Source organism: Dromiciops gliroides, chromosome 2 (genome assembly GCF_019393635.1).
Source record: "Dromiciops gliroides isolate mDroGli1 chromosome 2, mDroGli1.pri, whole genome shotgun sequence".
Classification (NCBI taxonomy): Eukaryota; Metazoa; Chordata; class Mammalia; order Microbiotheria; family Microbiotheriidae; genus Dromiciops; species Dromiciops gliroides.
In genome coordinates, this window is record NC_057862.1 from 340,476,473 (window position 1) to 340,497,418 (window position 20,946).

Genomic DNA, 20,946 nt, shown 5'->3' on the forward strand with positions numbered 1-20,946 from the left:
TCTTACAGCACTGATGCATCCAGGCATATCATTTAAAGACATCCCTACAAATAAAAGGATTTGCATTGCATACAACCAAAAGGGCAGGGGAATCTTATGGATGTGTGAAAGGAAGCCTGGGAGTTGTTTTGAAATATGCTGATATGATAGTGTATGTGATTTAGGGGGAGGGGAGGAACAAGCAGGCCAAGGTCAGTGAAGCTTTTTGCCCTCTAATTAGTTAGAAAATTCTTCCTGGAGGAGGTAGATTTCCCAGAGCTTTATAATATTATGTAGGTGACATCACCCACTAATCCTTCTATTTGGAGCCTGATCAACTCTAGCCTGCAGGAACTGACAGACTCGTCTTGCCCCAACTCCCACCTTCATGGCTTTTTCAAAATACCTGACCATGCAAACATTTTTTTTTTTAATTCCCAGAGAAATGAAGGAAAGACAGAGAAGAACTGCAATATTTTATATACAGCTACACTGAAATGATCACTATTTTCTTCTTTCCTTATTCCTAGGTCTTATCAGTCAGTCCTAACACCACTTACATATCATGATACTGTCTGATAGTCCTAGATATTACAATGCTGTGCTCAAGCTTTGAGTCAGTGACCTCCCCTTGAATTGTATTTCTCCCTCCCATTTTGGAGACTGGGGCACCCCTTTCCTTACACTAGAAGAATGGTAGTGACTGTTTCTTTACATCTGACATGGTTTTCAGCCCCTAAGTAGAAAATAACCCACTTAGACTTTCGGTAACTGCCTCAGCTTTTCATCAGTTACATCCCTACCATTGAAAAGAAACTTTTTAAATAACTCCTTATTGCTTGGCAAAGAGAATTTAAAGGCCACTTTCCTAATGAAGACTTCAATAATTCCTCCCTGTCCTCCCCAGTAAACCTGCCTGCCCAAATCAGAAACTTTCCTCCCCTCTTGGGGCTTCATCTAACACCTTGAATGGGTTCTTCTGATGCACTTAACACCATCCAAATAGTTAACATAGACAGTTGTTTACGTGGAATGTCCTCCTATGGAATTGTTAGCTTGATGAAGGCTGGAGCTGGATTTGCTTTGTCTTTGTATCTCCTTCAACATCAAGAACAGTGTCTTCTGTGCACATAATAGATGTTTAGTAAATGTGTATCAAATTGAACTAAATAAAATTCCCTGACTTCCCATCAGATCATTTCTGACCACAATACATTGTATAAAGAGTGCCAGAACAGGGCTTTTCAGACTCCTCCAAAGTCCTCGTGTTCTATTTCTTACTGTAGCTTTTTTTTTTTGTATACTGGCTTTCCTCCCAGTCCCCACCCTTACATTAGGCTGTGTTGTCTATAGTGATAGGGATCATATCTTTTCTAAAACTTTCTCTCTCTCTCCCAGAACCTACTACAGTATGTGGCATGCTGTGGGTACTTAATAAATGTCACTGAATTGAGTTGGCCAGAGATGAGAAAAACCTGAGCTTTAGTTTTGATTCTTGTACCAACTAATTATATAATATCAATAAATTCATATGTTTTTTTCTGGGCCTCAGTTTCCACTTCTCTACAATAAGGCTATTGCAGACATTGCCACTATTGTTGCTGCACCTTGGTGTAGTCTTGGTTAAACCAAAATGCTCCAAGCAAGTTGGTTAAATTGGCAATCCAGGAAAACTGTGATTATGGCAACTCCAAATATCTGGATGCTTTAGCATGTTCTGTGTTCACTTGAATGTGTGTGCCTCTTCGCTGAGTCAAAGTCTTTTAGTAAGTTTTAAGTTGGAGGAAGAAGAAGAAAGGACCAGACTCTTAAGTGGAAAGGGTGGGTAACTCTAGTGAGGGAGAAATCAGTGAATCCATTTCTGAGCATACGGCTTCCAAGGAGAGTGAGTGGCCAGTGCCCTGCCTCTCATCCAGCCAGGTGAAATAGCCCAGGGAGTACTGGGATACTCCAAGAACTAGGTTGGGCCATGTTTCTGCATCTGTTAGATCTAATTGTTTCTCATCTTTTACAAGGCTGGTTATATGAGCCAAAGATTCCGCACAAAAGAAGGGTTTAAAAAAAATTTGAGGGTCTTTTGGGAAGTCACTTTGACCCAGAAAAGATATTGCTCTGCAATATTACTTTGTTCTGGCCTATTTCTCCTAATTCTAATGGCATCATAAAGCATGAAGCTGTGAGGTGGGAGATTACCTCTTATTCTTCACATGCTTTGGCTCTGCCATTTGATCAAATGTCCAAAATCAGGCTCATTTTCCTCTCTTTCCATCCCCCAACACACAGGCATACCTGCTGCTGTTCTTCCTCCTAACTTCCTACTTTGTTAATGGTAACCCTCACCCCTAGTTTCTCCCACTCAACTTGGCTCGTACCTTGGAATCATATTTTATTCCTTTCTTTTTTCTGGGTAACCTTGGGCAAACATAATACTGATAACTGTATAATTCTTTCAGGTTTTTTGAAGTACTTTTAATCCTTATTTCATTTTGTTCTTATAATAATTTACATGTGATGTCAATGCTATATGTATACCCATTTAATTAAGGGGAAATTGAGGCTGAAAGAGACTAAGCAATTTGTGCATGGCCCACAATAGGTACCAGAGGCAGACCTTGAATCCAGATTTCATCTAAATCCAAGGATGAGTCTTTTCTTTTCTTCACTTTATCATAGCACTACCCTCTGGCAAGTCACTTAACCCTATGGGGTTCTGTAACCATATTAGTGAAATGAGAGGGTTAAACTAGGTGATATCTGTCTATCCAGCTCTAAATCTATGATCCTATTATTCTACTCTGATATCCAAGCAATATTGAATTATGTTGCCCTATATCTAAATATGACTTGAATTTTCCACATTCTTTCTCTTGTAAGGTTCCATTTGACTAGCCTACAGTGTCCTGGTTTTCTCCTCCTCTATGTTTCTCCTCCAGTTTCTTCCTCCTCTAATCCATCCTATATATCCCTGTCAGTTTAACCTTCCTAAAGTAAAGAGCACATCTGGACTACTTTGCCCAAAATACTTTCACAAACTCCCCAAGGGCTACTAAATAAAAAGTCCAAAGTCCTCAGCCTGTCATTTAATACCATTTGTTATTGTTCAGTCATTTTTCAGTCGTGTGCAACCCTTCATGACCCTATTGTGGATTTTTTTGGGCACAGATACTGAAGGAGTTTGACATTTCCTTCTCCAGCTCATTTTTACATATGAGGAAACCAAGGCAAACAGGGTTAAGTGACTTGCCCAGGGTCACACAGCTAGGAAGTGTCTAAGGCAGATTTGAATTCAGGAAGAGGAGTTTTTATGACTCTAGGCCCAGCACTTTGTACATTGTACCACCTAGCTTCCTATAGTTCCTATATTTAATACCATATATGTCCCCAAACTATATCAGCAGTCTAATATATTCCCTACATTCCAGATCAATGTCAACAACATTTATTAAGTGCTTACTGTGTGCCAGGCACTACAGTAAGCACTGGGCATACAAATGCAAGCAAAAACAAAGACAATCCCTGCCCTCAAAGGAGCTTATATTTTAATAGAAGACAGTACATAAAAGGGTGCTGAAAAGTGGACAATAGTTAGTGGTCTAGAGTGGAGGAGAAACTCAAATGATGGCTTGGTGGCAATATCCAGGGAATGAAGGGATGGCTGGAATAGGCCTTTCCTCAACATGGAGGTTGCATAACTGAGAGAAGGGACATACAGGAGTGTTGGGAGAAGGCAAATGAAACATGGAACCAGAGCCCTGGGCTGTCCTGCTTCACTGCTCCTGTTGCCTCTTCTTGGTATGGTTTCCCATGTTCATTTGTCAAAATCCTATTTATATCAGGATCTGTCTCAAAGAGCTCCTTCATGGACCCTTTCCTGATCTTCCCTTGCAGGATGTGATTTCTCCTTTGTCTGAGCCTCCATAGGACATTGTCTTAACTTATTTAATGTCAAGTATCCTATTCTCCCTTGTATTATAACTGTTCTTATTCCCTTAAATTGGAAGTTCCTTGAGGGCAGAATCTTTGTCCTCTACTATATTGTAAACGCTTTGAGGACAAAAACTATCTTACCTAGTACAGTGCCTTGTTAGAACTACTCCTTTGCACATAGGGAAAGGGGAAAGCATTTATATAGTGCCTACTATGTACCAGACACTGTGCTAAGCACTACACATATTGGCTCATATTGGCTTATTTGATCATTTGATCCTCACAACAGTTGAAGCAGATGCTGTTATTATCTGCATTTTGTAGTTGAAGACACTGGAGTAGACAGAGGTTAAATGACTTGTAAATGTCTGAGGCTGGATTTGAACTCCGGTCTTCCTATCTCCAGGCCCAGCAATTCATCCACTATGCCACCTAGCTGTCTAGATATTTGTGCCTAATAAACACTTAGGTATGTTTAATTTTATTGAATTACTTCACTTTGCTTTTACCACAGTACCTAGGACAGTGCCTTGCATAAAATAGGTCTATAATGAATATCTATTGAATTGCTGACTTGAAGTGTACAAAAATAAATTTTGATGGTGTTTGCCTGCATTTGTTCAGGAGAGTGAAAATGCAAAGTTATTTATTCCATCTGAGCCTAAGTGAATTTATCTGACCACTTCCTGGTATTTTTTTGCTCTCCTTTCTTTCTCCTTACTCATTGCAAATGAATTTGAAACTCAAGTCCTGTTATTGCAGCAAGATTTCAAAGTGAGAATAGCGGGGTTTATCTGCAATGATTAATACAGTTGATTCAGTTTCATATTTATTATCCCCTTTCCATGAGAGAATAACCATCTTGTTTCAAGTCTTTGAGTATTTAATAAGTCCCACTATATATGTAACTCACTGTACTAATCACTGAGGGAGATATAGAGTTCAGATAAGACCATAGATTCTGGTCCTCACAAAGCTTACAATTTATCAGAGAAAGATAAAGCCAAAGTGTTTACCCTTTAGGGAGAGAAACAGTATTCTTTCCTAGTTGATTATACTTTTTTATTGTAAGGCCAATTACTTCTCACTTTTTCCAAACCAAGAACCTAACCAAGTAGTCAGGCATTTTAAAATAATAAATGATAACATCAGACATGCAAAACAAAGTAAGGTCTGAGAGTTAAAGGGATATTACTGGCCTTGGGAGAAGGGAGGAAGAGACATAGAAGAAAACTTCATGGAGGAAATCTCATATGGGTTGAACTTTAAAGGGAGAGGAAAAAATTCAACAACGACAACAACAAAAGAAGGAATGTGTTAGAACAGAAAATGGAAATAGCCTGGACAAAGATGCAGAAGTCAAAATGCTCAAGGGAGGTTTGGAAGACAGAGATTTTTGCCTAGAGCACCGAGCAAATATTGGGAAGTAGCATGAGACAGGTAGGCCTAAGAATCTAGGGTGTCCACTAGATTATTGGAAAGATACGGTTGGTTGACATATTACAGCATTAGATGCCAGGGCCAGGAGTTTGGACTTTATTTGGTAGATAATAGGGACCATGTAACAATTTTCAGAGAGAAATAATATGCACCAATGTATGCATAAAGATGACTATTTTGCCACAGTATGAAGATGGATTAGAAAGGAGCATAGTATCGGTGCTAAAACATGATAGAAGGTTATGCAGTGCTGCTAGGTCCAGATTAGTTGTGATCCCCTGAGTGGTTGGATTATTCAAATTTGTGCAACAATATTTCCATTGGGTTGAAACCAATTACCACATTTTATAATAATAATAATAATAGCTAACATTTATGTACCACCTATTATGTAGCATATGCTGTGCCAAGCACTTTATCATTATATCTCATTTGATCCTCACAACCACTTGGGAAGTAGAGGCTATTGTCATCCCCATTTTACAAATAAGGAAGTGAATTGCTTGGGTGAAAACTTTGTCTGAAGCCAAATTTGAACTCAGGTTTTCCTGATTTCAGGCCTGGCCCTATCATATACATGTGACCACTTCAGGGGATTTATTGAGACCTAGCTATATTCCAGCCAGATGGCAAGAAGGGTCTATCCTAGGGTTTGTAGGGAGCACAGAGGAGAAAAGATGGATAAGGTGTCTAAAGATCTGGTAACTGACAAAAAGTTTTAAAAAAAACCACAGTAGTTTCAGATGTGTAAGATGGAGTGCTTGTATCACTAATGAAATTTAAACATCAGAAGAAGGAACAGATAGATACTTTTGAACACGGTCAAGTATGGAGGGTCGAATAGTTTGAATAGCCAGTGGAGCTGTCCCCTATATAATGCAAAATGAAAGTCTAAAATTCATGAGAGCTCCCAGATAGAAGATGGAAATTTGGTAACTGTCAACCAACGCACTGTCACTGAATGAGACTGACAAGGGAGAGGATGCAGTCAGGAAAAAAAAAAAGATGAGGACTAAGGACAGAATCTTAGGAAATACCCACCTTTGAGGTAAAGGATGAGAGGTTTACACAGGAATCAGAGAAATAGTACATTAGAGGAGTAGTAGAAATAAGAGAATATGAGCATCTGAAGCCAAAGAAGAGACTATCCATTAGATTTGGTGGTTAAATCATTGGTGACTTTTGAAGGAGCACTTTCAACAAGGTGGGGAGTGAAAACCAGACTTTATTGGTTGAGGAGACCTTGGCTGAAATGGAAATGGAACACCAAGTGAAGATACTTTTTTTCTGATCAGTTTGAGAATGCAGGGGACCGAAAAGATAGAATGATTACTGTCTTTCCCATAGCACTTAACACAGTGCTTTGTTGGCACGGGTCAAGAAATTTTTTTTAAAACAATCCATCATCAAGCATTTATTAAGTGCCTGCTGTATTCTAGGCACTATGCCAAATTCTGGGCATTGCAAAGAGAAACATATAAGCCTGTCCCTTGATCTCACAAGCTTACTGTGTAATGGGAGAGGCAACATGCAAACAACTGTGTACAAATAGGATATATTCAGGATAAATTGGAGATAATCACAGAGGGAATGCACCAGCATTAAGGGGGGATTGAGAAAAGCTCCTTGCAGAAGGAAGATATTAGCTGAGACTATGTCCAGGCACTGTGCTACTCACTGGGAATATAAAGACCAATATGAATGAGTCCCTGCCCCCGAGGAGCTTACATTAGAATAATGAGATACAGCACTTACTGGGGGAATGGGGACTAGGGAAGGCAGATTTGGCCTGAGCAGGAATGGGAATTGTAAATAGTCACAGGACAGTCAATTGTCATACCCTTTCACTTGCAAGTGTGGTGCTGATTTGATGACTGTTTGATGTCCCCAGAGTAAGAGGATGGGAGGGATGGGGAAGAAGCAGCAGTACACGCAAGGTGGCAATACAAATGGCACAGTGCTTGTACTGGGTATGTGTCCTCCTGGCGTGCTGGTGGATAACTCCTATCTATATGATGCCTGCTCTGGAGTCAGCCTAGATAGAATGGATTAGAATGATGACTCCCTCCCCCACCAATCAGGATAGTTCCGCCGCAGGCAAGAGTGGTAAAACTAAGTGGATTCAGTCCTCCAGGGTGGGGAGGCATGGTGGCTGATGATGGAGAGTATCGCTGAGTCTGGTTGGAGCAAGTGGACTTAAGCAGGCCAGAAAGCCCTTCCGGAGAGGCCCTGGCTTCTGGAGAGTATATGGATAGTTTACATTGGGCAAGAGGGATCAAAACTCCCCACTGAGAATTATTGCTCCACTGTACCATGCTAAATCACATCTATTACTCTGCAGCTCCTCTACACACGTGCATCTTCCCCACCCCCACCTTTGCTGCTCTACAAGAATAATAGCTCACATTTTTTATAGCAGTTTATGGTTTACACAAATGATTTTCTCACAACAACTCATATGAGGTAAGTGGTGCAAGTATTATTATTCCCATATTTTTATGGATGAGGAAATGAGCTTCAGAAAGGGTACATGATTATCTCAGGTTCAGAACCAGGGTATCACAACCCAAGTGTTCTTACTTCACCCCAGTACTATATATTCTATGCCATGCTGGACATAAGACTTTCTTCTCCTTCCAGCTCTCCATCTAATGTCCTTGGTTTCCATTGCATAGTGAAATTTTTAAGTGGGTGTTATCCTGATAGGCAATTTTTAACATTCGCCAACAATATCTTCAGAGAACAGCTTGCTTTCTGGGGTGTGGTCCTGCAGGAGAAGGCAGAGAGTTTGTGGTTAATAAATTTATTGGCTTTGGAAGGGTTTTGATTTATTAACAAGGGCACCAAAGCAATTGGATCCCTCTCCCAAGAGGGAGTGTTATAGCAGGCAGGAAGACATGTCCTGACTGTTTTTTTTTTATGTACATTTTTATCAGAATGATTAATCATTGGGGAAAAAATGGTTAGAGAAATAAACAATGCAATTAGGCCTGTTAAGCCTTGGCAAAATTGGCCCAAAGTAAAAATCTCTGCACTCCCCTGCTTGTTTAGGGACAAGTTAACAATAATGGCAATTCATTAGTAAGCCACTTCCTTAGCCCTAAGAAAAATTCTTCCTTTGTAAAGCTATTTAAGACGGAGCATTTAATGTCTTCTCTTCATGTTTAAACTTCAGTATAATCAGCACAAGCAATAATCTCCCAAATAAACAACGCCCCAAATTGGACTTTCCAGCACTGCTGGTATTGAGGCTTGTTCAAAACAGATATTATTTATTACCCAGTGAACAGAGAGTAGTTAGCATATGCTTTTTTAAAAATGATCAATTCAGGGGGCAGCTAGGTGGTACAGTGGATAGAGCACCAGCCCTGGAGTCAGGAGTACCTGAGTTCAAATCTGGCCTCAGACACTTAACACTTATTAACTGTGTGACTCTAGGCAAGTCACTTAACCCCAATCGCCTCACTAATAAAAAAATGATCAATTCAATATAGCAGTCGATTTGTTAAGAGTTTGCTCTCTGCAGAGCACTGTGCTAGGGCTGGAAGAAAGGCAGAGTTTTAGATGGCATGGCCCCTTCTCTCCTCAGGTTTATAGTCTAGTAGGAGAATGATTAAAGAATGAGTTAACTGTCTTGATTTATCATGAAACTGGGTAGTATTGCACAGTGATAGAAGATTGAACTCCTTTGTGAAGGATCAGAAATGTGGCTTTGAGGCTGAATCTGCCATATATACCAATATTATTCAACCCTACTCCCATCTCCACATGTACTCTTATGGCCTGACTCCCAGAGGAGCAGAGAATCACACAAGGCCTCCAGCGAAATAGAGGATATACAAACTCCTGAATAACTATGCTCCCAGAAATACAGTAGCCTGAATCACACAGAACACAAGGAAAGAAAGTAGAGAAAAATCCCAGACCATGACAACTGAACTACTATGAACTTCCCCTGCCATTCATTTCCTCACTGTCTCATATGTGCAATGAAACCCTCAGAAGAGTTTAGCCAGCACAAGCAGGGTACACCAGCACTGAAGGTAGTATAGAAATAGATGACATCCCAGCTAGCTCTAGGGGTGAGTTCCTGATGCTCTTCTCTAGGGTGCATCTTCAGCTGACGTCCTCGTGCACTGTATTCATTAGTCATGCTCAGATCTGGTATACTCATGCTTATTGCTAACAATGTTCAAGAAAAAAAATTATATCGGGTCTGAGGGAGAAGCTTGTTAGCAACTGAGGGGATGAAGGAGACAGTGGAATAGGTGGTGGCTTTGAAATTGGGGCTTTAGAATATGAGTTAGGATCCAACAGGTGAAGAAGGATAAGGGAGGGTGGACATTCCAGACCTAAAAAGTAGCCTGACCAAAGACACAGAAGGGTAAGTTCATGTTTGTAGGGTAGAGCTAGCTGTTGACTAATTAGTCACATTTGCTGCCCTGAATCTCCAGCACACCTATTCAAAACAAAATTTCTGGTACCCACTGTAAAATCTTCTAGCACGTTGAATCTGCCATGCATTAAACAATACCAAAGCAGAGAACAACCCATTTTCTGTAATAAAATGAACCTCCAACTCCTGATCTTTAAATATAGAGAAAGTATACCTTTCTTGAGCACTTTCATTTCGTGATAGCAGCAGCTGGGCCTCCCTAACCTTTAGCGGAGACTTTGAAACAAGCCCTTCCTCCTTAGCCCCTCTGTACTATATATACACTACTTAAAATTAAAATGCTTCTTGGCACACTGGTAAATCAGGTACACTAAAATAGGTCAGTGCTGAGCATTTAATGACAGTTGCCTCTAATAGCATAATTATTGAGGCTCGACACCATGTAACCATTTGTTACATAGTTGTTCATAGTTAAACTGCATTATTAGGTGATTTTATATTTATGTAAAATAAGAAACATTAATTATAAGTACATTAATTAAATTCAGTAAATTTGTGCAACTTAAAGGGAAAAGATTATCCCTCTTAATCAAGCAGAGCCATTTGCTTTCTAATTTGCTATAGATTTCAGGCATCAGTTACCCACGAGGCAGGGTGGTCCATATACTTTAGCTTTTCCTGGGGCACATTTCACTGGGCCTGGTGCCTCACTACCACTCAGGCACTGTGAAAACTTCATATTCAGCCAACCGATAAATGAGATGACAGCTGAAAAAATGCTTTGAAATGAAGACACTTTACAGAGTGATATGTCCTAGGAAGAACACTGGACCATAACTCAATTGATTTTAAACCCAGGTATTGCTGAAAGCCAGCTGCATAACTTGGTATAAGGCATTAACTTGTTTCCTGATCAATGATGGGGTATGAACTGGATAGTATCTAAGGTCCTTTCTAACTTTGAGATTCTATGGTCCAAGTACAAAAATAAAAACACCCTTCTCCTTATAGGAGAAAGATATATATCTATATATCTATATATCTATATCTATATTGAGAGAGAGAGAGAGAGAGAGAGAGAGAGAGAGAGAGAGAGAGAGAGAGAGAGGGAGAGGGAGAGAGAGAGAGAGAAAGAAAGTGGATGTCACCTGGAATTCTGGAAATCAAATTTTGTGTTCCTATTGATTTATATCCTAATGACAGAAATACTTCATTAATGAAACTTGTATCTGTGCAGCACACTATACTTTTAGAAGCAGCTTTGTGAGCATTCTCTCATTAGATTCTTCATGCCTATATGAGGTGATGACAAGTATCATTATTTCCCGTTTACCAAAAAGACTAGAGAGGTTGTGGCTTGCCCCAGGGTCAACCAATGAGGTGTTAGCTGAGCCTAGCACAAGAAGTCAATCTTTCTGACTCCAGTCCAAGACTTGTTTCCCACTGGAGCCATAAATAGGAATGCTGATGCCTGGGGCGAATGCAGCTGAGCAGGATGAGGGAGGTGGTGGAACAGGGCTAAGGTTTTACCACTTGTGTGCTTAGTTGAGGTAAAGTGGAGGAGATAGAAATCACCTGGGAGGAGGAAGAACTTAGAAGCAAGGTTACTAAAGGGAGTGGGGTAGGAAGATTGGGAGCCAGGTCTGACTTATTGGTGAAGAATCACTTGGTGGTTCATAGGTGAAAGTAACAAGGATTGGACAGAATGTAGTGAATTCTAGAGGGGAGGAATGTCGTTGCTGAATGACCTGGTTCAGGGAGTATCTGAAAGGGTCAGTGGACAGCAAGGAGCATTGCCAACTCTTCATTCTTCTCCTTGTGTCTCAAGGGGTGTAGAGAGAAAATAACGAGCCTTGAGGTGGGTACCAAGAGATTTGATGTCTTCAGGAGAAAGAAAGATTTCAAGTGAGCCACCAGCAGATGAAAGGAATGGGAGACTTAAGAAATCTAAGAGGAAGAGGAAATTATTAATTATGGTGAGAATTCCAGGTGACAGTGGAAAAGAGGGCAGAAGAGAATAGAAATGACCACAGTTGCGTTGAATAGGAATGAAAAGGTAGGGAAAAAAATCAGGGAAGGGTTTTCAAAAGTGATGAAAGGCAGCCGTACCCAAAGAAAGATAGTCAAAATTAAGGGTACATTTATTGGAAGAGAAGTTACCTCACCCAATCCGCTACTCAGTTACCTTGCAATGAGAGAATCAAAGGAAGAGCCTATTATTGTATGTGCTAATCATTGGGGATACAAATACCAAAAATAAAGATAGTCCCTTGCCCTCAAGAAGCTTATAGTGTAATGATAGAAAACAACATATATAGGGAAGAAGTGTTTAGAAAGGTTTGTTTTGGTGTGAAATGCCATGGCTTTGATAGTAGAATCGAGAACAATTGTTTGGCACATTCTTTCCCAGAATGACAGTTTTGATATGATACTAGTGCTAAAAGTGGAAGGGGGAATGTTGTGAAGCCTCTCATTCCTGCAAGGTGATGGCTGGAGAACTGCATTCTGGGTCAGGCTAGATATGGAGAGCCCTCACTAATCAACACTCCAAGTATCCAGGGCAAGAGCTGACATTCCAGGTTGGGAGCCTAGGGTAGAGGCAGGATAGCTTGGCATGAAGATTGCCAGAGAGCCATCTGACAGTGGATCTTGTCTCTTGCTGTCTCCTGTGATCCTCCTCTCCACTTTCCCTCCTCCCACCCCCACCCAACCCTGCAAGAGCACAAGTCAATGGAAGACTTTGAGGCATAGACAGAAGTCTCAGGACCACAGTAGAGAAGCAATACCCTCCAGATATCAGCACCTCTGCTTTCCACTTGTCATTTTTAAGTGGTTATTTAAGGTAATTTCTCTGTTTGTTTAACCCCCTCCTATCCTGTCTTCTAAATTTCTCTGCCATTGATCAGTGATCTATAAAATAAAATGCCTCAGTAAAGTCACTGTTCTGAATACTTATATTGTTGTTCAGTCGTTTCAGTCATGTCCAACTCTTTGTGACCCCCGTTTGGAATTTTCTCAGCAAAGATACTAGAGTGGTTGGCCATTTTCCTTCTCCAGTTCATTTTACAGATGAGGAAACTGAGGCAAATGGGTTTAAGAGACTTGCTCAGGGTCACACCAGCTAGGACGTGTCTGAGACCGGATTTGAAACTCAGAAAGAAGAGTCTTCCTGACTCCAGGCCCAGCACCAGGCCCACACTGTGCCATCTAGCTGCCCCAAATCCTTATGTAAAGTAAAGTAAAGTAAAGCCTTAGGTAACATGATTAATTCTGTCCTGAATTTTTGTGTTTTTAAGCTAATATTTTTATGTAGAGAAAAATCAGTGATAAACGGCCAATCTCACAGTAAAAATTAAAGTTCCTCCCTTGACATACTGACTGTGTGGTCATGAGCAAGTTACTTAAAGCTCTCAGTGCCCCAGCAACTCTCCCTGAAGCTGTGGCTCTAAAATGTGGAGGAAGTTTCCGGATGAGAAGTTCTCCAAACTGATGAAATACTGATCAGAAGCTTGATTTTAAAAAATCATATTTTCTTAACTTGAGACCTCCCCCTTCCCATTGTTTACAGTTTTAATTAACATCACAGTAGCCTGTCCTGGATAGGTTCTAACAAAATCTCCCAGTGTCATAAAGAGTACATAGGCTATAAAACTTTTCCTCTCTGGATAGTAAAGTAGCTGGATGGTAACTGGAAGTTGTTAGCCAATTCACTAGATAGGGAGCCAACTTTGGAGTCAGAAAGACCTGAATTTAAGGCCTGCCTTTTATAAATACCCATTCTATGACTCTGAACAAGTAATTTACTGTTTCCGTATGCCTGGGCCCACATTGATACATGAGTTTCCTAAGTGTGATATCAATAACAATAATAGCTACCTTTTATTTAATGCTTAAAAGGTTTACAAAGGGGACAGCTAGGTGGCACAGTGGATAAAGCACCTGCCATGGATTCAGGAGGACCTGAGTTCAAATCCAACCTCAGACACTTGACACTTACTAGCTGTGTGACCCTAGGCAAGTCATTTAACCCTCATTGCCCTCCCCCCCCCAAAAGGTTTGCAAAGTGCATTACAAATAGCTCATTTTATCTTCTGAACAATCTTGGGAAATAGTTTTGTTTTGTTTTTTGTCATCCCCATTTTACAAATAAGGATGGAGAGAAGAATGAAGTGATTTGCCTAAGGTCATGCAGCTAGTAAGTATCTGGGCCACATTTGAACCTTACTCCAGTCCTTTGATCTAGCCACTGCACCACAAAACTGTCTCAATCAAAATTCCTCATTCCAATCACAAACATAAGTCCATTCCCCACCAAAGAAGTCTTCTTACTTGACACTTGTCTTTTTCTCCTATCCTTTTTCTTCTCCCCCTCTCTCTTCCCCTTCCCAGCTCCATCTTTCCCCCTTTGCAGAGTAGAATGGGTGAGAAAAGGTGTGTGCAGAGGAAATGGCACATTGCTTACAAGAGAGTAGAAAAAAGTATATTGTCATCACCTCCTACTCTTTTTCTTTCTTCACGTTCCCATTATCTTCTTGGCCTGCCCAACATTTTGGAAAAACATTTTTTTATTTTATCATCAAGAAACCATTGACAAAATACATGATTCATGGAAAGAATCTGACTTCACCTCTGTCCTCTACCACATAGTACCAAGGGCCATATTTCCCTTTCATATTATGTACACCATCACAGAACTCTCATCACTGTGAGATGCCCATAAGAAATCCTTTCAGCAAGAAACAGAGAAGCAATTACAAAATATGGAGTAGGCAATGAAAAGTCCACACTAAGTAAAGTGGAAATGGCAGATCTTAGGGACCACAATATCTTTTTTTATTTTTTAGTGAGGCAATTGGGGTTAAGTGACTTGCCAGGGTCACACAGCTAGTAAGTGTCAAGTGTCCTGAGGCTGGATTTGAATTCAGGTCCTCCTGACTCCAGGACCCGTGCTCTATCCACTGTGCCACCTGGCTGCTCCCCAATATCTTTAAAATAAATAAATTCTACTATGTCCATTTGTATACTAGGTGAGTGTGTGGTCTGAAGATTAAGGCATAGATAACAAAATTAATTCTTGGAAAGAAGAAGAAAGAAAATTCCTCAGTCTAGTGATTGACTCAGCTCATTTGCCCTAGGCAAGTCTCATAACTATTCAACCAGTAGGGATAATCATCCACCTGGTTGGGGGAAGGGGAGAGAGGCATGAGAATGAACTTATTGTATCTAAGGGCTTAAAGGAAGGCTTCTAGAAGTTGGCTATTATTATATGATTCCATCCCCATCTCCACATTTCTTTTTACTAACATTCAGATGACTAATATAATAAATACTAATGAGCATTTTAGCCCTGGTGAATACGGTGCAGCAGAATAAAATACATGAAAGTCCTGCAACAAATAAATAAATAAATTTGAAAATAAAATGGAGCAGCTAGGTGGCCGCAGTGGATAAACGCACTGGCCCTGGATTCAGGAGACCTTAGTTCAAATGCGCCTCAGACACTTGCCACTAACTGTGTGACCCTGGGCAAGTCATTTAACCCCTCATGCCCTGCCAAAAAAAATTTAACATTTTTATAAAAATTAATAAAAAATAAAATACATGAAAGAGTCACAGGATGTAGAATGTTGGAGCTGAAGGGGACCTTGGAGAGAATCTTACAGAGAAACATCGCATGTGACTTACCCAGGTCATCCCAACTAGTACATGGTGGGTCCAGGACTCAAACCCACAGTGTCAACCTCCAAGTCCAGTGTCCTTTGAAATTATCTCATTACCTGACTTTCACATCATGTGAAAAGTACTTGAAGATGTACTTGCAATCTATAAAAATGACCATAAGTATTTTCTCATTGTTTTGGGGGAAGAAAAAAAATCCAGAAGATAATTTTAACTTAGAAATGCAGACTTAGATAAAGCAATTTTACTAGGTTTTAATTCCTTTTTTGGTTATTATTTTTTTTTCATTCTCTTTTCCAAAGAAGGTATATCCTTGATACATCTTGTTTTCCTAAGCATGTTTCTGTGGACAAGAAGCCATAGAATGTAGATTATACCTTTTGGAGATAGTCTGGCCACATAAGGAGACAAGTAGTTGAAATTTGTGTCAAATTGCTTGTTTAAATGACTTCAGCCATCTCCTTAAAGCCAAGACAGCAGGGGCTGAGGATTTTAAAAGTTGGCAGGGGCAAAATGACAAGGCACAGGCAGACACCTGGTGAGCTGCCAGCTCTGACTTAAAGCTTCAAAAAATAAACTTTCTCAAAGGACACAAATTAAAGTCGTGTTTCAGTGTCCATTAAAACAAAATTATAGGCTTTAAGTTGCATACCCAACTACTTTCACTTCCATTAATTTTAAAATATTGCATCTTACAGACTTGTAAGTTCATTCTTGCAGTTGCTAGATTAAGGCAGTATAGAACAGCAAATGAGAAATGGAATCAGAATAACCAGGTTGGAATCACAGTTCTGCTCCTTACTGGGTATAAGGAGGTTGTGTGACCTTGAGCTAGTCCCTCATCTTCTTTGAGTTTTCTGTTTGTTCATAAACAATTGTGTGTGTGTGTGTGTGTGTGTGTGTGTGTGAGGGGGTGGGGTATAATATTTTTAAACGATGATATTTGTTCTACTTACATCAGGTGCTTTGTAAATTGTCAAGAACTCTGAGTGTATTTCTCATGTTACAAAGAGACGATTCCTCTTGGTAGACTTTTGGGAAATGAGTAATGTCATTACTGTATTGCCTCCACAGATGTGAAAATAGGGTTGAGAATTTTGTTTCCGACCTTTATTTTTCCTTTGGAAGATAGGAGTGGTGATGGTTATAGTTAAATTAAATTGAGTGAGTCAATCAATAGGGATTATTAAGCACTTACTGTGTACTAAGGTAAACACTGTTCTAATCATCCAAAGTTTCTCCAGAAGATTGCTTTAATGATAGCTGACTGGGAGAATACCAAATTCTCTCTATTAGTTTGTTTTGTGTGTTTACTGGACCTGTGATTTTATTGATAAGAGAGCTCCTCCTGAGGAACTTTCTCTGCTAAGTAAAAGGTAGAAAATAATTGTGAACATTTTCTACTGTTGGAAGAATTAAACATCTTCTAGAACATCCCTGTTGTACTTAATTCACTTGCAAGGAAATGCATTCTTCTTTTCCTATTTTTGTTTTTGTTTTTTGGCAGGGCAATGAGGGTTAAGTGACTTGCCCAGGGTCACACAACTAGTAAGTATCAAGTGTCTGAGGTCAAATTTGAACTCAGGTCCTCCTGAATCCAGGGCCTGTGCTTTATCCACTGTACCACCTAGCTGCCCCCCCCCCTTTTTTCTCTTCTTTATGGACACAAATCCATCAAGCTATAAATGGTGAATTCTACTCTGATATTCTGATATCTCTTTTCATTGTCATGTTTCATTACTTCTTGTTGTTTAAAAAGCATTTAGGTAATTCCACTGAGAAGTCCATGTCAGCACCGTTTTACTAATGTAATTTCTAATTATTCTTCACTCAGAGCCTGCAGATTAATGTAGATTAAAACATATTATTTATTCTTAACTTATTTGCTATGTTTTCTGGAATCTCAGATCTCTCTATTTTCCTGGACTCAGCCATTATCAAAATAGAGACTTAAAGTCAGTTATCTCATTTTGCCAGAAAAAAAAAAAAGAGGCATGGAAAAAAGTTACTACAAGAGATTATGAATCTGTCTTCCTCAAGTACTAAAAGGTTATTTTTTTCTCTCCTTCCTCTTTCCACAGGCCCACCAAACCACCACAGCCAGTCTACTCTGAGGCCACCTCTTCCACCTCCCCACAACCACACCCTGTCCCATCATCATTCTTTCTGCCAACTCCCTCAATAGGAACTCACTGACCAATCGACGGAGCCAGATCCATGCCCCAGCTCCTGCTCCCAAATGACTTGGCTACCACTCCGGAGTCCGTCCAGCTTCAGGACAGCTGGGTGCTCAATAGCAATGTTCCACTGGAGACCAGGTATGTGACCATTTTCCACTTCTGCTTAGTACTTCTGTCCTTTTTATTCATCACAGCAGGCCCCCTTACACTCACATACATATGCAAAGAACTAAGGAGGAAAGTGGGCAGTTCTGTCAATGCGTAATCTTTGAATAAAGATGTGCTCTCAAGCTTGCCTCCTGATACTAACTTTTCCCCTTACTAATTTGACCCTGGATGATGGGTGGATAGACATTTCTTTGTTCACATGTGTCTCCTTTTAATGCTTGTTTACTCTTCTAGACAGCTCTTGTGTACCCAACTAATAGAATTAGCATAACATATTTTTACTCAAAGGCTCATGGGAAACTTGCTTATAAGGGTATATTGACTGAGAGCAACTGATAAATTATGCATTTGGCCTTTTGTGAAGTAATAAATGAAGACTCATTTGAAATTAAGTGTTTGGGGAGACCTTGAGAAACAATCCCTGATTTGAGACTGACAGAAGAATAATTTTAATTTATATTTCATCCAACATGCAGTTTCACTTTAATCCCTCTTGTACACACTAACAGCTTGATGCCTATGGGCAGACAGTAATGTATAAAACAAACAGGCAGAAAAGGTGCAGCACTTAGGTTGAGAAGGAGGAGTTTCTAAAATATGCTTTATTGGTTGTTGGGACCCATTCATTGCTTGTTCACTTTTAGCCTTCGTTTCAAGTTGTCCAGAGATATGAGTATGCTGAATGGTCTGAGATTAGGTGCATCAACATTGACAGAGGTGTTGAAACATCTTTGGTCTCGCCTTACCAGATACTTTTGGGCTTTAGAAGGTTTTGCTATCCTTCCTCCTAGTGCTTATTTGTCCTAAGGACCAGAAGGAGGCAAGATACATACAGAGCCTTATAAAACCTTTTACAACTTAAAACTTCGCTTGAAAATTTCAGTGATTTATTGTGTGGGTATCATGTAAATGGGTTTTGTGCTTTCTATTCTCATCACTGACATGAGCTTTAATTCTGCTAGCAGTTTGACATAGCTTTCCTTCTTAGGTATATTATTTGTCTCAGAATCTGAAGTAAAAAGTCAATTCAGTTCAGTAAACGTTTATTAAGAACCTATCTGCAAGGTATTGTGCACCATATGTATAATTTTTAGTGTATTTTGTGTAAAGTAGATGTCCTAGATATTAATAGATTTATTTTTAACTGTCAGAAACAGAAAATTTCTATAAAACCAACAATCTGGGTTGTCAAAGGACAGAACACTTTCTAAAAGTACAAAAGAACTATCTAAAAGTTGTGTGTATACATGCATATTATTTTGCATTGTCTCCTCTCTGCACACATACCCCTATGTTGAAAAGTAACCCACTTACCTAGTAATCTACTCTTAACCAGGGACCATTAACCATTTAACTGGGAACTAGAATATTTTTCCTCTTGCAGTTTCCACAGGCTTGTTTGTGAAATCTTTATGGTTTTGTAGTTGACAATGACCTTAGATTCTGAATTTAAGTTATTTCCTTTTCACTACATATTCTTATGGGTTGGCATAGGTGACTGACTGGCCAAAGGATATTGTGTTTTTAGGGATGAGGCTTAGGATGAGAGGCTATCATTTAGAAAGTAACCACTGGAAACCAAAAAAAATAATAATTACTGGAGATGGGAAAAATTATGTAGAGGGGACTAGCACACATTAAGTTGGTGACCTGATAATGCACAAGGTGTTGGATATAGAATTATAGCCATATGAATTTAGAGCTAAAAGCGACCTTGTAGACTATCTTGTCCATCCTTCTCATTTTAAAAATGAATAATCTAAAGAGCAACAAATTTAATTTATTTACCTAAGGTGACACACACAGTAATGAACAGAGGTAAAATTTGAACCCAAGTCCTCTGATTTCAAAGCTCCCACTCTTTCCACTGTTCCACATTTCCACCATTTCACTCCATTTCATTTGTTTCATGAACAAAGAATGCTGGTGAAATATATGTTCAATGAATAATCCCCAACTCTCTTCCACCCTTACCTTTATTGTCCTGAATGTTATAGACACAGCACAGACACTCAGACAAATTAGTATTCATAATGTCCCTTCCCACACACTAAGGCAGCATTTTTTCAGTCTTTTTTATAAGTTGATCTTGAAAAATGAGCAGTTGGATTTTTTTTTTTTTGGTCTGTAACCTTCCTAGTAAGTGGGCAGATAGAAACAGATAGAGACAGAGAAAGATGGTATAATGACCAAAGCTGATCACTGTATTGGGTATGATTGTTCATTATTAATGGAGTTGTCACTATTACTTGTCATACCAAATAAAACCATCCTGAGACTAGATAGATGATCTTGGAGACTGATGACTGTAACCATTTCACTACTGGATTTGAAGGTTCAGTAGAAAATTTATAAGGATCCTTACCACCAAAAATTAGTATAGGTATTTCAGCATGGTAGAAGATCTCAGAATCAGCTGGCATGATGAAAAAACTGTATACTATTTCTAGAAACTCTAAACCCAGTCTAACATGTTTTCATTTAGGCTAATGGAGGGGCAGCTAGGTGGCACAGTGGATAGAGCAATGGCCCTGGATTCAGGAGGACCTGAGTTCAAATGTGACCTCAGACACTTGACACTTACTAGCTGTGTAACCCTGGGCAAGTCACTTAAACCCAATTGCCTCATCAAAAAAAAAAAATGAAGTAATCCATTTAGGCTAATGGAAGGTATCTTTTCCCCTTCCTTTACCTTATGAGGTATCCATCACTATTGGGCCTTTTCTCAGTCCTGATCTTTCTTAACCTTTTTGAAGCATTAACATGGTTCGCCACCTCTTCTCTTACATATTTTCTCCTTTCTGTTTTAACTTGATATTTTTCTTTCCTAGTTCTGTTCTTACCTGTATAACTGCATCATCTCAGTCTCCTTTGCTATATTATCATCCATGTAGTACCCCTCTAACTTTGCGTATGCCCCCAAGGCTCTATCTGGCACCCTCATATCTTTTCTCTCTATACTTAATTATTTGGTTACCTTAGCAGTTCCCATGGGTTCAATTGTAATCTTGATGACTTCCAGATCTATTTATTCACCCAATGTCTCCCCTAAGCTCTAATTCCTTTTCACCAGCTACCCACTGGATATTCACACTGGTTGGTCCCTTAGGTATCTCAAATTCAGCATGTCCAAAATAGAGTTCAATATCTTTCTCCAAAAATCCATTCCTCTTTCTA

General features: G+C 39.6%; 1 protein-coding gene across 1 annotated transcript in view; it reads left to right on the forward strand.

Annotated features, from left to right (window-relative positions):
* Nucleotides 1-20,946, forward strand: part of TENM2 (teneurin transmembrane protein 2) — a 1,399,253-nt gene that overhangs the window by 1,089,501 nt on the left and 288,806 nt on the right. The window contains 3 exon segments of the mRNA XM_043982744.1: nucleotides 17,503-17,585; nucleotides 17,587-17,655; nucleotides 17,657-17,739. Coding sequence (XP_043838679.1) covers nucleotides 17,503-17,585; nucleotides 17,587-17,655; nucleotides 17,657-17,739 — 235 coding nt within the window.